The following is a 19,404-nucleotide window of genomic DNA, read 5'->3' as shown; positions in this document are numbered from 1 at the left end:
GCACATATCGATAGGTTTCACTTTTGCGCAACACGGGTTATCGATAACAGCTTTTGTGCATAACAATCGGCCGAATTTAAATTGCGGAAAGAAGAGCTTTTTCGAAGGGTGTTTTCGTTCGTTGGAATTAATGTTTCGCCTAATCCAATAAAGATCAAAAGCAGTAGCTATGTGGATGTTAGATGTCAAAGCGTGTTTGAGCCAATCAACGGAGGTGGGTTTACTTGGGTTTTCCTTCTATTTTGGACTATTTGCCATTGGTTTTGACCGGCTGGTATTGATTTTTCCGGATTTGTTCTCTGTTTTTGACAGCCAAAATGCTGCACTCCGAATTACTGCCCCCCGCTGGCCACCAGGGCATCTATGCTCCACTAAGTCAGGCAATGAGCGATTCTGAATCCGACGAGGAAATTGAGATCCACAACGCCGCCAATCATCGACAGAAATTGCAACAGAAACTTAAGCAAGCTCATCAGCCCAGTCCGCCGGATCAGCTCCAAGCCCAAAGAATACGCATCCCGCCGAACACTCTAGCCCTGAAATCACCACATACGAGAGCATCTCCCACGGCCACTAGGATTGTGACTCGAAATCCTGCCGGGAGTACCCAGAAGTTCCAACTCGAGGGCAGTAGCTACGCTACTAATATGCAGAATACTTTCCGTTCCGTTATGTTGAGCGATAATGGTGGAGTGGGCTCGGAGTTGTCCCACTTCAACAGTGATTTCGATGCGAATGCAGACAATGTAGCCATCTTAGGGGACCATGATCAGACCGGCGAGGATTTGTCCAAACGGACCCCCATGTCACCGGCAAGGAAATGCTGTTTCATAGGCAGCCTACTCCTGTGCTTCCTTGCCGTCGTATCCTTTGTGTGGCTGGTGCCCTGCGGTAATCCCGATGGCACTGGATCCTGTCCAGCCGTCGGAGACAGGATAAAGACCCACAACTGGTTCAATAATTACACAAAAGCGGAACTTAAGGGAGGAGTTAATGTGGTCGGTGGTCTAAGAGCCTGGGAGAACAACCTGATATTCATGTACCGCGGTGATGCCTTTTTCCCGGAATTCCGCCCAGGTAACGAGCGGCGTAATGGCATCATCTGTTTGATTGGCTCCTCGGGAGCTGTGGCTTGGTTTGTGGAGATGGTTGATGAGCCTGTGGCCCTGGACTGCACCCTCATAGATATAGATGGCAATGGGAAACCAGCTTGCTTGGTACTGGATGAGTATGGCGAACTTGGAGCTATTCATCCCGTCTCTGGTGAATGGCTTTGGTGGTTTAAGGAGCGATCAGCCCGAAAGGTGGATGCCTATGACTTCCCAGTCATCCTGCCTGATCTGGATGCAGATGGAGTAGTGGACCTGCTGCTCGTGACCAGTTTGACACTGGTACAGCGCACTAAATCGCTTGCCCAGCTCAAACATGAATCTCCAGAAAAACTAGAGGCTCGCAATGTGCTGCGCATGCTGTCGGGCAGAAGAGGAGCACCTATTGGTGATGGCTTCACCATCCACGACTGCGACACTCTGAGCAACGTGAAGCTTGAGGCGGGCAACGTGAGCTTCACCTGTCAGCGGGCCAATGGCACAGAGCAGCAGCGTTCCAAGAGTCTGGCCGAGCTGTATGCCCTGATCACCAACAAATCCATTGTAAGCCAACGACTAGGCACTTCAAAGATCTCTCAGCATAGAAACCATGGCCAGCGGCGGGAGCTGGATGCCCAGAGGAACATATATTCTCTAAGTGGACGGGAACTCGTGGTGGAGAACCGAGGACGCTGTCCGGAGGATTGCAACGTTACCTTTGTTCTTAGTGAAGTCCGCGATGGCAAACCCCATGTGGTGGAAAACTTCATCACGAGCGGAATGTACGGCATGAAGCCCGCCGAATGGCACTTCAAAAATACCAAGTCGCAAATGTCCGGCTTCGTGATGAAGTTCTGGAAGTGGCATGGGGTGGCTAAGCCTTCCAAACAGACTTCCGCCAGCAGTAACAGCAACAATGTGCAGAAGACTGGCAGCAACAATCACACGAAGAACATAAATGCTATCAAGGATAAAGAAAAGTCTCAGGCTCAGGCAAAGAAACAACAGCAGCACCAACGTCTAAGAAGGAGCACGGAGGCGAAAGATCAAGAGTTTCAACCGCCTCACCAGGAGTTCGATGTCTTCGAGCATGTGAAGCAGAAGAGGGAATCATTTGGACTGCCATCTCCAAATAAGAACCTGACCAAATCGAGTGGAATCTCTCCAGGCGGAAGCTACAAAATGAACATGATTACAGAAACCATGCTACTAGTGGTTTTCGTGGGGGCTGATACCCACATCGAGAACACCTCGCGAAGTAACATCATCCAGTTTTGCCGCCACAACCGCAAGGAGGTGGTGTGCCAACCGGATCTGAACAACCAGGACCACTCGATGCTTGTCGCAGATCTCGACCAGGACGGATCTCAGGAGCTAGTCACATACATGTCCACCTTCGTGCACCCCGAGGATCAGCCGCTGAGCGAATGGAAACTGCTGACCTACGTGCGTTTGTTGCGCCTCCAAGCTGAGCTACCCGCCTACTTCGAGGTCCACAAGGACAACTAGGTGGGGATTCAGTTGGCTATCAGGAACTGAGTTGAGTTATAGTGCATTTAGCCAGCAGAAGCGTGCTGTCGATCATAAATAATGTTTAAACTAGTTGCATGCATTACATTGTACATTATAAAACCTTTACTAGCCTCCCATAATAAATCAGTCGACAAATAGATTTCAATTGATTAGTTCCGTTTATGGGAGCTGTTCATCTTATTTTATTTCATTTTGAGGCTTAACATTTTTTCATATAACACAAGATATATTGCATGGGATCTTAAACTTCATTGTTTTATTGAAAAGTTAACTATTTGGGGATTTCGGATGACGGAAAATAAAATTTCGAATTGAAAACATGTAAGCGATCATTTGATTCGCGAACTTTCCAACCCAAACTTTCCAACTAAACGAGTTACCTTTCAAACCATAATAGAACATAATAGAATAACTCCTGCCTCCGAATTTCTTACAATTTACACAGCGTTCGTACTTTACAATAGGATCAAACATTTTACACGTGTGTTTATGGGAAGGAGTACAAAAAATCTTAGGGCGATAGTCTCATGGTCCAGAATAAAACTCCTAAAAGGACTCAACTAAAAATATCAATTAATCTTTAAATGGTTTGTATGCATGAATGTGAATTCCCAAATGGTATACAGTAACTATAAATCTATGCTCTAGAAATCAACGTCGTTAAGATAGCGTTTAAAATTGGCCAAGCAATTGGCAGTAACCCATTGCTCGCCTATAACTTTTAGTTCCTCATCCAGACGCGGGAATTTCGTGGCATTGATGGCGGAGTGGTTGAGTTTCTTCAGCGTACGATACATCTACGGGATTTTCGAAATTAGTTAACTAATAATACCACTCGATTTTACTTTTTACCTCCGCAGAGCTAGTGGATATCTGTTTGGCTATGGCCAGAGACTCTTCGTTGACATTACGGGCCTTGCAGATCTTGTCAACGAAACTATTCGATTCCAAAAGTTCCGTTGCGAACAGTCTTTCACCCAGAAGAAACAAACGAGAGTGCTGAAGGATACATGGAATGAGCTGTAGATAGGCTTAATAGAGGACTATGAATATTTACCACTTCACTGGAAACTCTTTGGTGACCATGCCACAGAGCAAAGCCCTCGGGCAGCTGACCCAATTTGGCATAGTTAGTCTCGAAACTACAATCATCAGAGGCCACCACGTAGTCAGCAAAGGGAAGCTGCATAACGCCCAAATTAATTTGGCTGCCAACAATGCCCGCCACCAAGGGTTTAGGAAATGTGGCCAGAGTGCGTAGATAGCCTCTAAAATGTAATGGTTTCGTTAATAAGCCTTTTCTCAAAGATCCATTCGAAATACTTACTTTAGGGCCGCAGCCAGTTGACTGGCACTATCCTTTCGCTTCTCCAGGGAACCCTGAATCAGTTCTTGGCAATCGATGCCCTGACAAAACTGTGGACCCTCGACGGTAAGCAACACCGTGTTGAACTCGCCTTTGCGGGCAACACTGGACAGTGTGTCGTTCAACTGCTCCAGCAGCTGCGTGCTGTACGTATGACCAAAGTTTCCTCGTTGCGTGTGGATGACCAGGTGAGCAACTTTGTTAACCTTGTGCAGGCACACCAGTTCGCTACCGTTGTTCGCCTTCATATCGTTAGCCAACGTATGCGAGGAGGTATCTTCTCCGCCCCTTTGGCTCGACTTGCTTACGGGCTTTACAAACTTAAATGACGGGTCTGAGCCCTCGCCTGCATCATCAGACAGATTGGCTGCTCCGGGCCTATTGTCCAGCGAATTTCGACTGACGGAGGCGTTGCTGGAGTACGAGCTGTTGGAGCGCCGACGCATGATCATCGATTCCTCGCTGGCGCGCTGTTTGTAAACATAGTCCCATGAGTCGGAGGCGCGAGGCTTACGGGCAGATGTGTTCGCGGTGGCCTTAGTAAAAACGGAATCAGCTGCTGCAGGCGTTCGTTTGGCGGCCGAATGGGCTGACTCTTTTTTGGGCGGTGTTGGTTCCACTGCAACTCGTGCTGTCTGGTTCTTGTATTGGAAATCATAAATATTCGATAATCGATAATAGGTATAGCGGATTTCTATAGCAGAAGTACTTACCCTTCCGGTTATGGTCATGGCTCGTTTGCGCATCAGCGGCTTATTGGACACCTCACCACCACTCAATTCCCGCTGCTCATGCTCAACTGCATGAATCATATTGGCAGCTCCCTCGTCGCCCATCAGGCGATCGATCTCAGAGACTTTTTTCTTTTTTTGAGTTCCGCCATTGGCTAGACCTGTGTTCGGAGTTTGCGCCCGTCGTTTGACGGGCGAGGGACCCCGCTCTGTTCCCCCGACCGGCGTGCCAGCTTTAGTAGACCGAGCAGTAGGTGTAGCTGACCGTTTTTTGGGCGCCACCTCCTTCTTAGTCGTCGTAGTGGGCGAAATGCTTTTGACATTTGTTTTTGGTGTGGGGGGTGCTGGAGATACTGCCTTTGGGTTGGCATACTGCGCAAACGATTTTTTCGTCTCGGGTACATCGGGGTCCCAGATTATCTTCCTTTTAATTACACGCATGCGCTTGAACCCTGAAAGTTTAGTTTGTTAACAACGATTTAATGAATTCCACCTTTACTGTACCCGTAGTATGCTCTTCGGTGTTCTTGGGAGGTGACACAACGACAGTCGGCTTGGGTTTTTCCGCTGCTGCCCCTGTTGAGGCTGCAAGTTGCTTTTGGCTCACGGTCTTTAACATTACTTTTACTCCGCTGATCTTGTTGTTTAGCAAAATTGCAGAGTTCGGGCTGTGCTTAACTGGGGATGACAACTTTTTCACAGCCAGAGGTGGCTTCTTAGTGACTACGTGTGCTGGAGGCATAGTTATCACTTCTTTCACCAACGCGGAAGCCGGCTTGTCTTCCTCAGAGTCGTAGTCGTCCCAGTCATCGTTCAGCGAGCTGACAATATCTATTGGCTTGACCACAGAAGGCGGAGCAGGCGGCTCCTTACGACGCGACTTTGGCTTTAGACCGGCCATCTGCTCCAGAGCAACAGCTCTGGCTTGTTCCGGGGAAAGCTTATGCTTGGAAATAGAAGGCAAGGAGTTAGTTTTGATGGGCTTGGACGCAGGTACCTTGGGGCTGGCTTTTCGACTCGATGACTCTCCCTCGTCGTCGTCAATTTCCATGATTTCGAACTGTCCTTCGCCCTCGATGGTAACACCTACATCCCCATCTTCTCCAACGCCGTCAAGCTCGGAAAGAGCCTTCTCCAAGGTGCACTTTTCCTGTCCCGTTGGCTGGTCATGGCTGGTATCCGTCCCCTTGAGCAGGGCAATGAGATCTACCTCTTCCAAGGGGGATTCGCTGGACTGGCCGTTGCCTGAGGCAGTGTTGCCTTCTTCGATTATTGGGGATCGACATTTAGGTTCATCTGGGGCCAGGCGGGGCTCTAAGCCACCATTTTCTGATCCGCCACTTGGTGTGACGGAATCCTCAGCTTCGGACGCCGCATCCGGCGGTCGAATGTTATGCAGCTTAGCTATCTCCCGCTCCAGCGTGCTCAGCTCATCCAAGCAGGGACCCTCTTCAGATCCGTTGAGATTGGCCAGCTTATTCTCCAAACCAGTGGGACCCGCACTTTCTGAGAGTGTTTCCAACGCCGTCGTTTTTGGTTCTAGGTTCTCAGATTTTTCGACTCCTAGTGGTGGTTCCTCCGCTTGGGTTGACTCCAGAGTTGTCATTGCAGTATCCGACACCTCCTCCATGATTCCACTGCCCCACTGATGGCTTTCCGTTCAACAGGAGTTCCAAATTAAGGGCTTCGCGTGCTGGTTTCGATCGGATTGGTCTATTATAAAAAAAAGTGCACTTGCAGCACAGCGGCCATTTTTTGTAGTGGTGCGCAGGTGGGTCTATCGATAGGCGTGAAACTATCGGAAAGAGTGGATGGTTCGAGAGTTATATTTTTTATTAAATTTGAACCACAATAAGCATTAAATAGATTCCAGGTAGTTCGCTTAAATATTTTAAAATATATTACCGCTTTTGCTATTATTTGCTATTAGAGTAAGGCCCTAGAATGATCGTAAGAAATAACTGTCGAAATATGATAAGCGAAATAAGTACCAAGCTATTAAAACAAATATAAGAAATAATAGATAACAGTGGGAAATGAGGATATATTCTGGCAATGCAATAGATTTTAGTTACATGCGTGGAATATTTCTGAATGTAGTTGAAAGGTTTTCTCGCAAGAACTTTTCAGAGTGACCATTACATTCAGTGGCATTTCGAAGGCGACGAAGAACGGTAACGTTGCGCTGGTATTTACCCCCCGCTCATCCCCTTTCGAATACTTGATGGAAAAAAGTCTCATCTGCAGCAAGGATTCGCGAAAGGATAGCGCCAAGAAAGGCAACCGTTAATTGATCCAACCCCTCCGCGGTGGTCAGTGCCAGAGCACAGAGTATCCGCGAACCCCCAGACGCAGGCTAATCCCGGCGAGCGGCAGAATCCGGACGGAGCTGGGGTCAAAGCTAAGCGAGCGTCGAATACAGAACTTCGCAGGCAGGGGGCAGCAGGCAGCAGGATGTGGGATTCGTCCATGTTTCTAAGCACTCTGACGCCCAAGTTCTACGTGGCGCTTACAGGGACCTCCAGCCTGATCTCGGGCCTGATCCTGATCTTTGAGTGGTGGTATTTCCGAAAGTATGGCACTTCGTTTATAGGTGAGTAGTGGGGTTCCCCTTCCTCCGCTTACTTCGGCTTCTGTTTCACTGTCCCTGTTCCGCAGAGCAAGTCTCAATCAACCACATTAGCCCCTGGATAAATGGCAGTGATGGCCAATCAGAGTCCAGCAATGGCAGTGGCAGCAGCAGCAGCAGTGGCTCCAGCAGCAGCAGCAATGGCGGAGCAGGCGGTGGAGGATCTGGAGGAGCAGGGGCATCAGGCAGTGGCAGCGCCACCACAAGTACGGGCACCCAAATGCCCGAGTGTAAGGTCTGGCGGAATCCACTTAATCTCTTTCGCGGCGCCGAGTACCAGAGATTTTTTTGGGCTACCAGCAAGGAGCCATTGACCTACTACGACATGAACTTAAGTGCCCAGGATCATCAAACATTTTTCACCTGCGAAGGCGACGCCCGCAAGGAGGAGTATGAGATCATGCAGACGGCCTGGCGCGAACGCAATCCCATGCAGCGCATCAAGTCCGCTCACAGTGCTCTGGAAATCAATGCGGAATGTGCGCCTGCCTATATACTGCTGGCCGAGGAGGAAGCCATGACCATTATGGAGGCGGAGAAGATCCTGAAGACGGCCCTAAAGGTCGCCGAGATCAACTACCGCAAGTCGCAGGCCACCCAACATCAGGGCGCCATTGCGGATGGCATGCATCGGCGCGACACCAATGTGCTGATCTACATCAAGCGAAGGCTTGCCATGTGCGCCCGCAAGCTGGGCAAGCTGAAGGAGGCGGCTAAGATGTTTCGCGATCTCACCAAGGAGATACCCTCGATCATGAGCGTACTGAACATCCACGAGAATCTAATCGAAACGCTTCTGGAGATGCAGGCCTACGCCGATTGCCATGCCATTCTGGCCAAGTACGATGACATCTCGCTGCCGAAATCGGCGACTATCTGCTATACAGCTGCTCTGCTGAAGGCGCGCGCCGTGGCCGATAAGTTTTCGCCAGACATAGCATCCAAGCGAGGTCTAAGTCCAGCAGAAATGAGCGCCGTTGAGGCCATTCATCGGGCGGTGGAGTTCAATCCGCATGTGCCCAAGTATCTGCTGGAGACAAAGCGACTTATTCTACCGCCAGAGCACATTTTGAAGCGCGGCGATTCGGAGGCACTGGCCTACGCGTTCTTCCATCTGAAGCACTGGAAGCAGGTGGAGGGCGCCCTGAATCTGCTGCACTGCACCTGGGAGGGCACGTTTCGCATGCTGCCGTATCCGCTGGAGCGCGGCCACCTCTTCTATCCATATCCAACGTGCACAGAGTGCGCGGATCGCGAACTGCTGCCGGCGTTCCACGAGGTGTCTGTTTATCCCAAGAAGGAGCTGCCCTTCTTCATCCTGTTCACGGCGGGACTGTGCTCCATTACCGCCCTGCTGGCCTTGGCCACCCACCAGTATCCGGAGCCCATGGGTCATTTGGCACAGACCGTACTTACCTGGATTTCGTATCCGTTTCAGCTGCTCAAGGAGCGCATCGAGGCGTTCTGGCCGTGCAATCTGCTGCAGCAGTTGTCTCGCGTCTAAGCCGGAGGTCACACACTCCTCCACTTTCCACCCTCGAATGACGTCACACACACTCACACAAAACAAGGAACACCACACATACTCACACGCATCCATCTCCATGTGGCTGGGAGGCCAGCGGGCAGAAGGCCACGGAACCACTCAAAACACAAACCCTACATACATAACATACATATATATATAAATATATATATATATATAAAACATATATATATTTTGGATCTTAATATGTCTGTGTTGTCTTCGTGAAATAAACATAAACAAAGCAAATGCAAGCAAACACGCACTCAACTAGTTCCAGCTTCCAAGTGATCCGGATGAACGAAACGAATTTTCAGCAGCCACGCAAGAGGAAACTAAATTACTTTTAAGTTTTATTATTATTTTAATTATTGTAAACGAGTACGAGAAGCGAGTAAACTTAAATTCAAACAAAATCCTTCCTTGCTCTTTATTTGTTTTATTTCATTCAATGGAAATCCACTTTTCCCATTTACACTGTCAATGTTGATTCGTTAAAAAACGCAGACGAATGCATTTATTTTAATTTAAAACAATTTAAAAGGTAGTCTAACATACACATTTATTTTCTAAGGTACTGCTCGGGATCGGTGAGAAAGGTTTCCAGGAAAGGAATTCCCTTGGGCAGATACTGAATGTTTTCATTGAAGAGATGCAGTTCGGGGCGTAGGATATCCGTGAAGGAAACGTCCTCAATATTGCCAATTTCAATTAGGAAACTTATCTTCTCGAGACGCACGATGGGTTCCTGATCGATGCACTTTCGCACTATCTTTCTGACAATCGTTCGATTTGCTTCTCTAAAAAGGAAACACTTAAATTAGTAATGTATTGAAATACAACTTGGAGAAGGCCTTACCTTGTTAGCCTCGCTCTCTTTTGCGCTAGAAGAGCTAAAACTTTGTGTAACTTTTGCTTGACCTCTGCAATTCGGCGATCAATGCTGTTGAGAAATTTCAAGAAAGCCGTCTCATCACTGCCCTCGATCTCGTCGCCAGGATTCAGCGGCAGGCGGAGACTTAGGTGGAAGTTTAAAAAGTGTTCACGCGATGACCATTGGTCCTTGGGAGTGGGCACCTCATTGTCTAGTTCAATGGAACACACGCTAATGGTGGACTCGTCCACCAAGTCTTCGATTTGGTAGTTCACCACAATTCGGATCGTGGTCAGCTGTCGGTTGTAAAATATCATTTGCTGGGACACTTTACGCTGGTAGTCGAAGATCCAGTTGGGCTGCTGTTCGGCCAGCAAACGTTTGAGTCTCGAAAAGAAGGATTCCGGGGGCTTGGTTATGGCATTGTCTTCTGTTCGTCTGTTGGGGAAATAGTAAATGTTGAAGAAATGATTCAAAATTCCAAGTATATTCGGTACTCACAGCCTGCACATTTCAAGAAGCGCCGCTTTGTTCCACTTGGTGGCCTCCTCATCCACCTTGGTCTGCTCCATTGAATCGTCGGAGTCCTGGTTCCTGGACAGCCTAGCCTCCTCCTCGATCTCCCAGTAAGTGTTCACTTCCTTCCACGACGGGTTCTGCCTTATCTTGCGCAACCGTTGCTGTAGCCTTAAAAAATCCCACAATTTCCGAGGTGGTAGGACAAAGGAATCGCTACTTAGCCTCGTTTCGCTCAAAGTATGATTGCAATTCCTGCACTTTTTGCAGGAGCCTTCGCTGCCAGCTTTTATCATTGAATTCAGCTGAGCCTCGCAGATTTCAGGTTGTAAGAGATGCTGCTCTTGCTCCTGCTCCTGCTCTTCCTCCTCCTCGTCGCCGTCATCGTCTGTTTCCTCCGCCAGCGTGGAAACCAGACTTAGGTGCTCGTTGTCTATCTGGTGGGGCTGGTCATTCGCCTCACCACCCAAATCTTCTGCGCCTGCAAAGATGGTTGTGTTCCCGGTCAGATTGATGAATTTTGAGTTAGTTGCTGCGTAGCTCTTGAAGGTTCTATCGTTGGAGCTACCGCTCTGTCTTTCGCTAGACTGGCGCTCCTCCTCCTTTTGCCCCTGGAAGTAATTGTTTACATCGGAGATACTGATGGGTTTCTCCTCTAGATCCATGTTATAGGCCGATTTTCGTGGCAGCTCCAGCACATTAAGACCGCCCTGTTTGTTCAGCTCAGTCACTACAGGATTGTAGTCCCTTACTGGCTGCACCGACGCGTCCAACTGCTCTACCGTGTAGGTCCTGCGTGATTTACTTGTCCCTGTGTGCATTTGAATACTTTTCGTCCCCCAAGCACCTTCCTGATCCTCCTCCATTTCGATGTCCATGTTGCTATTCGTAAACAGATGCGTGTGTCGTTTCTTGGACTCCGGAAGGTTGGGCGTGAGGTGCGTGGGTAGACGCTTTAGCTGGACGTGATTTTTTGGAGTTCCAACGCCGGAGGCATCCGCCTCAAGGTCTATCGGCACTGGTTGGTACATGGACAATTTTTTCCGATGGGAAGTCAGGAGAACTTTTTTGTGAATCGGGGTCTTGCACATCTCTTCCTGGTCCACAAATTCAGTCAGGGACATTCCCGGCGTGATTGCATTAAAGTCCGGACCCCTCGGCCTGAACTGCGGGCTTTGGAAGTCCATTGATTCGGACATTGCCATGGATTGCTGGGCCATGGCACTGGGAGAAGTGCCTACCTCTTCGTTGTCCACAGAATTGTTGGGCGAATGAATGTGTCCTTCTGGTTTTTCTAATTTTTCGGAAATTTGTGTGTCTCTTGTGGGGTAGATATGTTCGAAAATACCCACATCATCCTCTTCCATGGGTTCCGATAAAAGTAGTGTATGTCTTCTGGATGACGGAACATCAGGAAACTGGCTCCTTTGGGGTAAAGACGCTTCCGCGGATTGTGAAATCTCTGGTCTTTTGGAATCCAAATCCTCGATGATGGGCTCCGCCGAAACCTTCGAGCCCATTGATTTATTTTTAGAAATTCGAGTATGTTGCGCGGGTACATCATCTTCTATGGACTCAGTCGAAAGCAGTGTAGTTATGCCATTCACCGCCGCTTTGAATTCTCTATGCTGTTGGCCCGGAATAAGATCCTCCTCAATGGGTACCGGTATATGCACGGATTGTCTTGTTTTGGCAGCCATATATCCACCGGACTGTGGACCATTTAAAGAGTCACAGATCCTATTTTGTTTGGTCATATTGTGGCTATTAACATCTTCTTCGATGGGCTCTGCCATGATTAGGGTCTTTCTGCACCTAGATCTCATAGGCTTAACTGATGAGTTTTCCTTTTCGACTTCTAAATCCTCCTGAATAGTTTCATGCGAGGTGAGGGTATTCCGAGGCTTCTGGTGGAGATGGTTTAGGGGTTCCTTGGGAAGAGTTTGAACCGATTCGGAAAATTGCTGTTTAGCTATTTGATCAGTAATTGAAAATAGGGCACTTTCAATGGGCTCGGCGAATGACTGAATAATTCTGGCGGTGAAAGATGACTCCTTTGAATTTTCCAGCGGTTTACGAACATCCAAATCCTCTTCAATGGGTTCGGCTTTAATAAGCGTGTGGCGTCTTGAGGTCTTCCTAGTGATGTTATCCTTAGATACAGAGTGTGGCTTTGGCTGACCATTTGACTGATTGAAGACATCTTCCTCTATAGGCTCGGCTATCAGCAGAGTTTGACGAGGTTTGGAGGTTTGAAATACCACTTCTTCAAAAGATTCTTTAGTAAATTGACCTATTTTTTTAGCGATAAACATATTGCCCTCTTCCTCTATCGGTTCCGCCATCAGAATGGTTCGCCTCGATCTTAAGGTCCTATTGGTGCTGGCATTCGTGCTTTTATCTTCGTTAGTTAGTTCTTCTTCAATTGGTTCAGACATCAGAAGAGTGTGCCTTGGTCTGGAAGTTGACGAACCTGTGATGTTAGTTTGCGTCCTATTCGCATGTGATTTACGTTCCGTCTCTCCAACATCTTCTTCAATGGGTTCTGCCATGATGAGCGTTTGCCTTGGCTTGAATCTTTGCTGTCTAGCCAAATTATACTCCTTTCCAGCTGGCAAATCCTGCTGAATATGTTCCTCTTCAATAGGTTCGGATAATAATAGCGTGTGCCTCGATTTTGATCGCTGCTGCTCGGTTGATTTATCTATTGTTTTATGCGTCACTATTGACTTATTCTTTGGCGGTGGAAGACACATATCCTCCTCTAAAGGTTCTGACATAAGGAGAGTTTGTCTGGGTTTGGCTACCTTGTTTATGTGGTCCTCTCCAGGTTTGGCAGTATTATCTTTATTGTTACAATCCGTGTCCTCCTCCATGGGTTCTTCGACCAGGATGGTTTGTCTAGCTTTGGATCTGCTTTGCGAAGTGAAACTCTTCCCCTGGTTTAATTGACTGTATTCCAGAGGTCCAGTCTTGTTTCTTTTCAAATCACATTCCTGTGGATCTTTCGTATTGTAAAATATTTCCTCCTCCATGGGCTCTGCTAACAGAAGAGTTTGCCTACCCTTGAATTTGTTTTCTTGATGCGCGACTCCTTTCATTGGTATGTGCTTCTCCGAAATGACATCCTCCCCCTCCTCCACCAGAGGTTCCGCTAAGTGGAGAGTCTTTCTTTTGGAATTGTAACCAATGTTACTGCACATTTCCTCTTCCATGGGTTCCTCTAATAGCAGCGTTTTCCTTGATTTAAGTTGTTCTCTAGGGGCAATATTTTTAGTAGGTATCATATTACTTTGGTTTATGTCCACTTCCTCCAGTGGTTCTGCTAGATACAGCGTATGGTTCACTTTGGAATGCCCTGTATTCGCAGGAGCCGCGTTGGGCTTTAATTGTAAGTCCTTGAGGGGACTAATGATGTCCTCCTCCATGCTTTCCTGCATCAAAAGCGTCTCCCTGCGCTTGGTTTTAGTGCAGCCCCATGTGGTGCGATTTTGGTTGCTGTTCTGCTCGTTGGTTGTGGATTTTTCGTATATAGTCTCCTGCGTGGTTACCGAAATCTCCTTCCTAACGTACGTGGACTTTGTTGCTTCATGATCCATGGATTCATTGAGATGCAAGGTAAGTCGCGTGGGAGCAGTTTGCAATGCAGGAATATCAGGGTAATCTGTCTGGCACAGTTGCATTTCCTCAGCTATAAAATCAGTTTTACGAGGCTTGGAACTCGGAATGGGTTGAAAGTCCTGACTTATCGTAGGATATTCCAAATTCAGTTCCGAGGTTTCGCAAGTTGTCTCCCTTCTCGTCGAGTTCTTCGACGTATTTCTCGACTGCGTTTCGTCGCCTAGTCTGGCATGGGCCAAGAAGTTTGTATTGTCCAGCATCATCTCATCCGCCTGGGATAGTCGATACTTTTGCTTCTCATCCGCCGCCTTCAGTTTCTCTTTGCGAACTGGACTTGTTTTCGTAGGCGTCAAGGTCATATTCTCGCTGAAATTTAACGTTCCTCGTGGTACTATGCTTCTTATATCCTTCTTTGGACTACTGTCATCCGTGCCCTCCTCTTCCAGGCCAGACCAAAATCGATTTTTCTTGGCCTTACGATCCGTGGTCGGAGTTTTTGGCCCATTCGGAAATATCTGGATCTTACCCGCCTCCAGGTCTTCGTTGAGTTGACGGAAATTGAGTTTCTTGCTTATGTTTTTCCCCGAAATCATGTCGAATGGTATCAGCATGGACTCATCTCTCGTAAAGTTCATGGTGCTATTAAGGCTCTCAAAGGAGTTCGATGACGAACGATCTCGGTCATTAGAAACTGCAAAATAAAGTGACATAACCGAAAGATTGGTGATTAGGAACTTTTAGGAAGGGATTTAACTAAGATAATACTAACCATTCAATGGGAAGGATACACCTCCAGCTTCCTGTTGGGTTTTATTCTTGGTCTCCTCCATGTCCATGAAAAGCGATTTCTGCGCCGGAGTTTTGGTCTGGTTTTTGGTAGATTCACGCATCTCCCTTACAATGCTGTCCTCTTCCAGCTCCATTAAACTTTGTTGAGTTGGAGGATATACAGTTTCAACTGGAGCTGGAGCAGGAGCAGCAGGAGTGGGATCAGTAAACCCCAATGGCGTGATGTCCATGAAGGAGTCACTCACAGCCTTGACAGCTGGCGTGAATACCACCTTCTCCCGTTCGTTGCTTGCCACTTTGATGGAGGATTCCTCACAAACGCTCGACGCGATTTGGTGGCGGTTGACGAGAGATCCGGACATCAGATCCATGGTCTTGTCTACCAACTGGCGGTCACTGAGACTGCTTTGCAACAGTTTGCGCTCCTCAGAGGATACGCAAAAGGACACAGCGGAGGTTGCGGATGTTTTCCTTGATTTGTCTATCATTTCGCAGGGCAGGAGTGTGAAATCCACGCTGGCGTGCAGATTCACGGTTAGATCGACATGCCCACGCTCGCAGTGGCTGGGCAGGGGAATGTTCTCCTTGTCGGCATGTTCGACAACCCTCGCCACTGATGCTGAACCAGAGCTGCAGCACTTCGATGCCGAGCTGTCCTCAGCATGGTGTTCCGACACCTCGTACGAGTCGTCCCAGTTGTTGGTCTCCTTGGTGTTCACAAATTCCCTGTGTGGAGGGCGGGTGAGTGTTGTACATCGCATATATCTACTGTACGTACCTCACGGACTTCTTGCCACTGAAGCTGATGCGTCGCTTGATTTGTTGTTTGATCGCGGACGCTGTTGCGTTCGTCTCATCTTCCTTGGTCGGGGCCTTGCGCAGCTGCAAGAAGTAGTAGATCTACCATGAGCGCTTCTCAATCAATTAGTTTTCGAAGAACTCACCGAACTTCTGCGTTTGTTTGCGTTCATCGCGCCGTGCTGTTCACTTGTTTTTATTTCAAAATCCCATTGGACAGACGCCGCGATTTTTGTGTTAATGGCAGACGGCGTTGCCAGATCGTTGGCGGTAAGTCGCTAGAAATACCAAAGGTATTTTTGATATGCCCAAAAAGCACTAACGCCTAACCAAAACCGTTGGGATTCAAATTTTACGAAATTTAATAAAATCTTTGGATTTACAAAATGTTCAATTCATTGCTTCTATGAATAAAGTTGGAATCAACGATATAAATCCGAGTACTTTCTTCACTAGAGTATTGCTAGACCAGAATAACAAAAATAAATTCTTTTAAATAAAACTAAATAATTAATTTATAATTTTTCAAAAAAACGAAAAATATTTTAATCTAAAATTCGTCACGACAATTTCCGATAAATTGCGAATTATTAAAAAGCCATTGTCTGCACTTCACACACAGCGTTAATTTTATTAACCATTAAAATCCAATATTAAATCACAAGTTTCGAAAATTTCCAGCAAATAGATCAGGCCTTAAAGGTGTCCTTTTCCTTGCGCAGCTTGCCCATGGTGACGACGGGATCGGTGGCTCCGCCGGCGTGCTTCTGCACGGCGGCCTCGTGGACGCGCATAAAGGGGTTCCAGGACTTCTCCTCGCCAATGGTCGAGGGCACAGTGGGATCCTGGGATGCGCGCCGGTGCTTGGCCCACTCGATCCTCTGCTGGATGACCTCGTTGTCGGGCTCGACGTGACGGGCGAAGCTCATGTTCTGCAGCGTGTACTCGTGGCCACAGAACACCTTTGTGGCGTCTGGCAAGGCGGAGAGCTTTGTGCACAGCGCCTCGTACATTTCCTCGGGAGTGCCCTCGAAGAAGCGGCCGCATCCGCCCTGGAAGAGGGTGTCGCCGGTGAAGACGGCACCCTCGCCGCTGCCATCCTGCGCGGTGACGTGGTAGCAGATGTGGCCGGTGGTGTGGCACGGCGTGGACAAGCACTTGACATGCAGGCCGCCAATGGTGAAGGTGTCGTCCTGCTGAACCTTTTTGTTCAAGGCCCCGATGCGGTCATCGCCGCCATACACGTCCAGCTCCTTCTGCCACAGCTTGAGCAGCTTCTCGTTGCCGCCGGCATGGTCCCAGTGATGGTGCGTGGTCAGCACCTTGCTAAGGGTCAGCTGCTGCTCCTGCACCGTCTTGATGACCAGCTCCGGCTCCACGGGATCCACCACTGCCGCCTCGCGCGTCTTCGTGTCCACAATCAAATACATGTAGTTGTCCTGCAGGGCCGGCAGGATCTTGATCTCCATGCCCTCCAGCTGCACGTCCTCCAATGTGCTGTGCATGCCTCTGAAGCCGACTTTGCGTAGTTTTTGCACTGAAACGAAGCGATGGTTTCACATTTAGCTACATAGATGGCCAACAGATAAACAGACTGACTAGCTACGGACGAACAAAAAGCGTAGATACTGGGAAATGGAAGTGCAGCGCAGGCAGAGATTAGATTAAACACGTATGTACGGATAGATTACGCTTGACGAGACTTGGACAGATGACGGGCACAGCCAGAAAACGCCGCCGAATCGCTCCGAAACCAGGGGCATCCGCTCGAGGAATCGTCCGCCAGGAACGCAGTAGCAGTTTCGGATTGCTGGACGAACCTCGGAAGTAGGTGGCCGTCAACTGGGTCTCCACGGAGGTGGCCACGCTGCGCCAGGCGGAGGCGAACATTCTGTACTTTCGGCTAGCTAAACTGAAAAGCGTGTGCGATTCGAAATGAATTAATTATGGCTCCTAATTACAGTTGTTTTTTTCTCCAAATCTGCTTAGTGTGGACGAGTGAGACCGTTTGCGGGCCGGTAAGGGAAACTACTAATGGGTACACCATCTACCGGGAATATACCGAAACATACCAACAAACGTAGTGGTGGCGCAAACCGGAAATGAAATGTATTACAGCTCGGACAAAAACAAATAATAATAATAGATGTTTAAATTAAATTATATATTCTTGTCTCTAGGCCAATAAGTACATGTCCTTTTCTGTGGTAAAAAGCTAATAAGTTGACTTTTCGGTACGCTAAACTTGAATTTAGATCATATGATCGGAAAAGACGTCAGTTGGCTTTGAAGTAGCACGTAATTAGTTTAGAACATAAAGTCACTATGTCAGAGTCAACCGATCCCCACTGCGCCACCTCCAAGTCCAACCTGATCAAGGTGAACCACGTGGGGGTGACGGCCAAGCTGCAGTCTCCCCTGAAGAGGATCTTCCCACGGCTGAACTCCTCCACCGATTCCGACTCATATCAGCACAGTCAGGCCCAGTACAACATGTTCAAGGATGTGGCGCAAGGGGAGATGACCGCGTCCACGGATGTGGAGAGCTCACCACACACTCTGTACGAGATGCACGCCGAGCCGGAGAAGAGTCTGCTTAGCCTGAGCAAGAACAAGCCACAAAGGATCGAGTTCCAGCGTTACTCCAAGCGGCGTCCCCGAGTGCGCGTCCCAACGAGAACTGCGCCCAAGGTGAAGGGTCGTGCCACAAAGTCCCACAAATCATCGCAGGCGCCGAAGCAGAACGGTGGCTTTCTGACCCGTTTGGTGGAGTCGCTGGACAAGATGTGCAAGTGCCAGCCGCAGAGCCAGAACTCCATCATCGACGATCTGCCGGAGCCGCAGTGGAATCGCAAGGAGGCCAACCGGCACACCTGCATCGGCATCTATCCCTTCGAGCACGGCTGCGCCGACTATCTGAGCACGACGGACTCGCATCCGAAGATCAATGCGATTGTCCTGGCCGACCGCGCCACTACCTATGCCACCCACTTCTGGGCGGAGCTCTTCGGACTGCTGCACATCGCCGTGGCCTTCGTGGTGGCCTTCATCCTGCAGAGCTACCGATTTGTCCTCTACTCCCTGGTGAACACCCTCATCGTTGGACTGCTCCACATGACCTCCGACTACTTGGTCAAGCCCCTCCTGACCATGCTCTTCAACGGCTACCTGCAGCCGCCGCTGATTTTCCTATACAATGTACTGTGCTCCGCCAGGGACATCCTCGATCCGGTGGCCACCACCCTGAACAACTTGATGAAGCCGCTGGCCACGGTGGGCGGCAGTATCCGATTGGTGGACGTCAACTATCGCCAGGTCCATAAGCTGGCCAAGGAGGTTTGAGTTTCGTTTCGTTTTCGCTGTTAAATTGTTATTGTTCGTTTTCGAAGTGTTTTTCTTGTTATATTAAAAAAGTACCAACTTTATATAATGTCTACTTATTTTAAATTAAAGACAGAAAATTACAACTTCTTGTATAAATGTAATATAATATAATATAAAATATATAATATAAATAATATAATATATAATAGTATATAGTACTATAAGTATCAGGTATTAATATTATTAAATAAATTTATATACGTATATAATCAATATTCGTATAAAGTATAAATTTAAAAGGATTCCCGTATTGAGTCAGTTTCATTTCCATTTTATTCCGTCGCCCGTTTCGTTTCGTTTCCACTTGTTCCCGGGGGCGGAGCCATTACAACCCCTAAAACTGAAGAAGTTCTTCCACCCAATTCCCCTTCTCCTCGCAACCCGCACACAATATTACGCACATTCCTAAAAACCTTCTCGGATTACATTGTTTTTCTTGTTTCACAGAAGTGTAGGCATGGTGACCCACCCCTGCCCCTCGGAGAAGGAGAACTTAGGGGTAAGTTCGGGCTCAATTACGTTGAATGAAACATTTATGATTTATTTGCTC

General features: G+C 48.2%; 6 protein-coding genes across 9 annotated transcripts; 3 read left to right on the top strand and 3 right to left on the bottom strand.

Annotated features, from left to right (window-relative positions):
- The first annotated feature begins 76 nt into the window (after nt 1-76).
- On the top strand, nt 77-2,766 carry LOC6616362. The gene is made up of 2 exons (XM_002040686.2): nt 77-214; nt 313-2,766. Exon 2 carries the CDS (start codon nt 318-320, stop codon nt 2,595-2,597), a length of 2,280 nt encoding a protein of 759 aa, XP_002040722.1. The 5' UTR covers nt 77-214; nt 313-317; the 3' UTR covers nt 2,598-2,766.
- LOC6616361 lies at nt 2,761-6,474 on the bottom strand. 2 transcript variants are annotated; one of them, XM_032718147.1, is made up of 6 exons: nt 5,223-6,474; nt 4,701-5,170; nt 3,949-4,622; nt 3,679-3,889; nt 3,474-3,620; nt 2,761-3,418 (listed from the first exon to the last, which is right to left on the bottom strand). In XM_032718147.1, exons 1-6 carry the CDS (start codon nt 6,346-6,348, stop codon nt 3,266-3,268), a joined length of 2,781 nt encoding a protein of 926 aa, XP_032574038.1. In that variant the 5' UTR covers nt 6,349-6,474; the 3' UTR covers nt 2,761-3,265. The 2 variants fall into 2 exon arrangements, with proteins under 2 accessions (XP_032574038.1, XP_002040721.1); XM_002040685.2 differs by having other exon boundaries at nt 3,949-4,628; nt 5,223-6,473.
- Nucleotides 6,475-6,887: 413 nt separating this feature from the next.
- Nucleotides 6,888-9,288, top strand: LOC6616360 (protein ST7 homolog). The gene is made up of 3 exons (XM_002040684.2): nt 6,888-6,906; nt 6,966-7,311; nt 7,377-9,288. Exons 2-3 carry the CDS (start codon nt 7,173-7,175, stop codon nt 8,849-8,851), a joined length of 1,614 nt encoding a protein of 537 aa, XP_002040720.1. The 5' UTR covers nt 6,888-6,906; nt 6,966-7,172; the 3' UTR covers nt 8,852-9,288.
- A 74-nt stretch (nt 9,289-9,362) lies between these two features.
- Nucleotides 9,363-15,710, bottom strand: LOC6616359. Its single transcript, XM_032718121.1, has 6 exons — nt 15,617-15,710; nt 15,451-15,554; nt 14,653-15,398; nt 10,248-14,574; nt 9,732-10,184; nt 9,363-9,672 (listed from the first exon to the last, which is right to left on the bottom strand). Exons 1-6 carry the CDS (start codon nt 15,641-15,643, stop codon nt 9,435-9,437), a joined length of 5,895 nt encoding a protein of 1,964 aa, XP_032574012.1. The 5' UTR covers nt 15,644-15,710; the 3' UTR covers nt 9,363-9,434.
- A 366-nt stretch (nt 15,711-16,076) lies between these two features.
- Nucleotides 16,077-17,517, bottom strand: LOC6616358 (hydroxyacylglutathione hydrolase, mitochondrial). 3 transcript variants are annotated; one of them, XM_032719008.1, is made up of 2 exons: nt 17,432-17,517; nt 16,077-17,007 (listed from the first exon to the last, which is right to left on the bottom strand). In XM_032719008.1, the coding sequence occupies exon 2, from the start codon at nt 16,973-16,975 to the stop codon at nt 16,160-16,162; it is 816 nt and encodes a 271-aa protein (XP_032574899.1). In that variant the 5' UTR covers nt 16,976-17,007; nt 17,432-17,517; the 3' UTR covers nt 16,077-16,159. The 3 variants fall into 3 exon arrangements, with proteins under 3 accessions (XP_032574899.1, XP_002040718.1, XP_032574898.1); XM_002040682.2 differs by having other exon boundaries at nt 17,162-17,455; XM_032719007.1 differs by lacking the exon at nt 17,432-17,517 and adding an exon at nt 17,291-17,421.
- A 260-nt stretch (nt 17,518-17,777) lies between these two features.
- LOC6616357 lies at nt 17,778-18,881 on the top strand. Its single transcript, XM_002040681.2, has one exon. The coding sequence runs from the start codon at nt 17,796-17,798 to the stop codon at nt 18,810-18,812; it is 1,017 nt and encodes a 338-aa protein (XP_002040717.1). The 5' UTR covers nt 17,778-17,795; the 3' UTR covers nt 18,813-18,881.
- Nucleotides 18,882-19,404: the final 523 nt, after the last annotated feature.

This window comes from Drosophila sechellia, chromosome 3L, assembly GCF_004382195.2.
Source record: "Drosophila sechellia strain sech25 chromosome 3L, ASM438219v1, whole genome shotgun sequence".
Classification (NCBI taxonomy): Eukaryota; Metazoa; Arthropoda; class Insecta; order Diptera; family Drosophilidae; genus Drosophila; species Drosophila sechellia.
Note: the sequence above shows the minus strand (reverse complement) of the source record. Positions and strands in the feature narration are given on the sequence as shown.

Coding starts and splice junctions, on each gene's coding strand:
- LOC6616358 (XM_002040682.2), bottom strand. CDS start 17,360: ATGTTCGCCTCCGCCTGGCGCAGCGTGGCCACCTCCGTGGAGACCCAG. Junction 17,008..17,161: donor CTGTCCAAGTCTCGTCAAGC/GTAATCTATCCG, acceptor GCTTCGTTTCAG/TGCAAAAACTACGCAAAGTC.
- LOC6616362 (XM_002040686.2), top strand. CDS start 318: ATGCTGCACTCCGAATTACTGCCCCCCGCTGGCCACCAGGGCATCTAT.
- LOC6616360 (XM_002040684.2), top strand. CDS start 7,173: ATGTGGGATTCGTCCATGTTTCTAAGCACTCTGACGCCCAAGTTCTAC. Junction 7,312..7,376: donor GTATGGCACTTCGTTTATAG/GTGAGTAGTGGG, acceptor CCTGTTCCGCAG/AGCAAGTCTCAATCAACCAC.
- LOC6616361 (XM_002040685.2), bottom strand. CDS start 6,348: ATGGAGGAGGTGTCGGATACTGCAATGACAACTCTGGAGTCAACCCAA. Junction 5,171..5,222: donor CACCGAAGAGCATACTACGG/GTACAGTAAAGG, acceptor CTAAACTTTCAG/GGTTCAAGCGCATGCGTGTA. Junction 4,629..4,700: donor CCATGACCATAACCGGAAGG/GTAAGTACTTCT, acceptor TTCCAATACAAG/AACCAGACAGCACGAGTTGC.
- LOC6616357 (XM_002040681.2), top strand. CDS start 17,796: ATGTCAGAGTCAACCGATCCCCACTGCGCCACCTCCAAGTCCAACCTG.
- LOC6616359 (XM_032718121.1), bottom strand. CDS start 15,643: ATGAACGCAAACAAACGCAGAAGTTCG. Junction 10,185..10,247: donor CTTCTTGAAATGTGCAGGCT/GTGAGTACCGAA, acceptor TTTCCCCAACAG/ACGAACAGAAGACAATGCCA. Junction 9,673..9,731: donor AAGAGAGCGAGGCTAACAAG/GTAAGGCCTTCT, acceptor TTTCCTTTTTAG/AGAAGCAAATCGAACGATTG.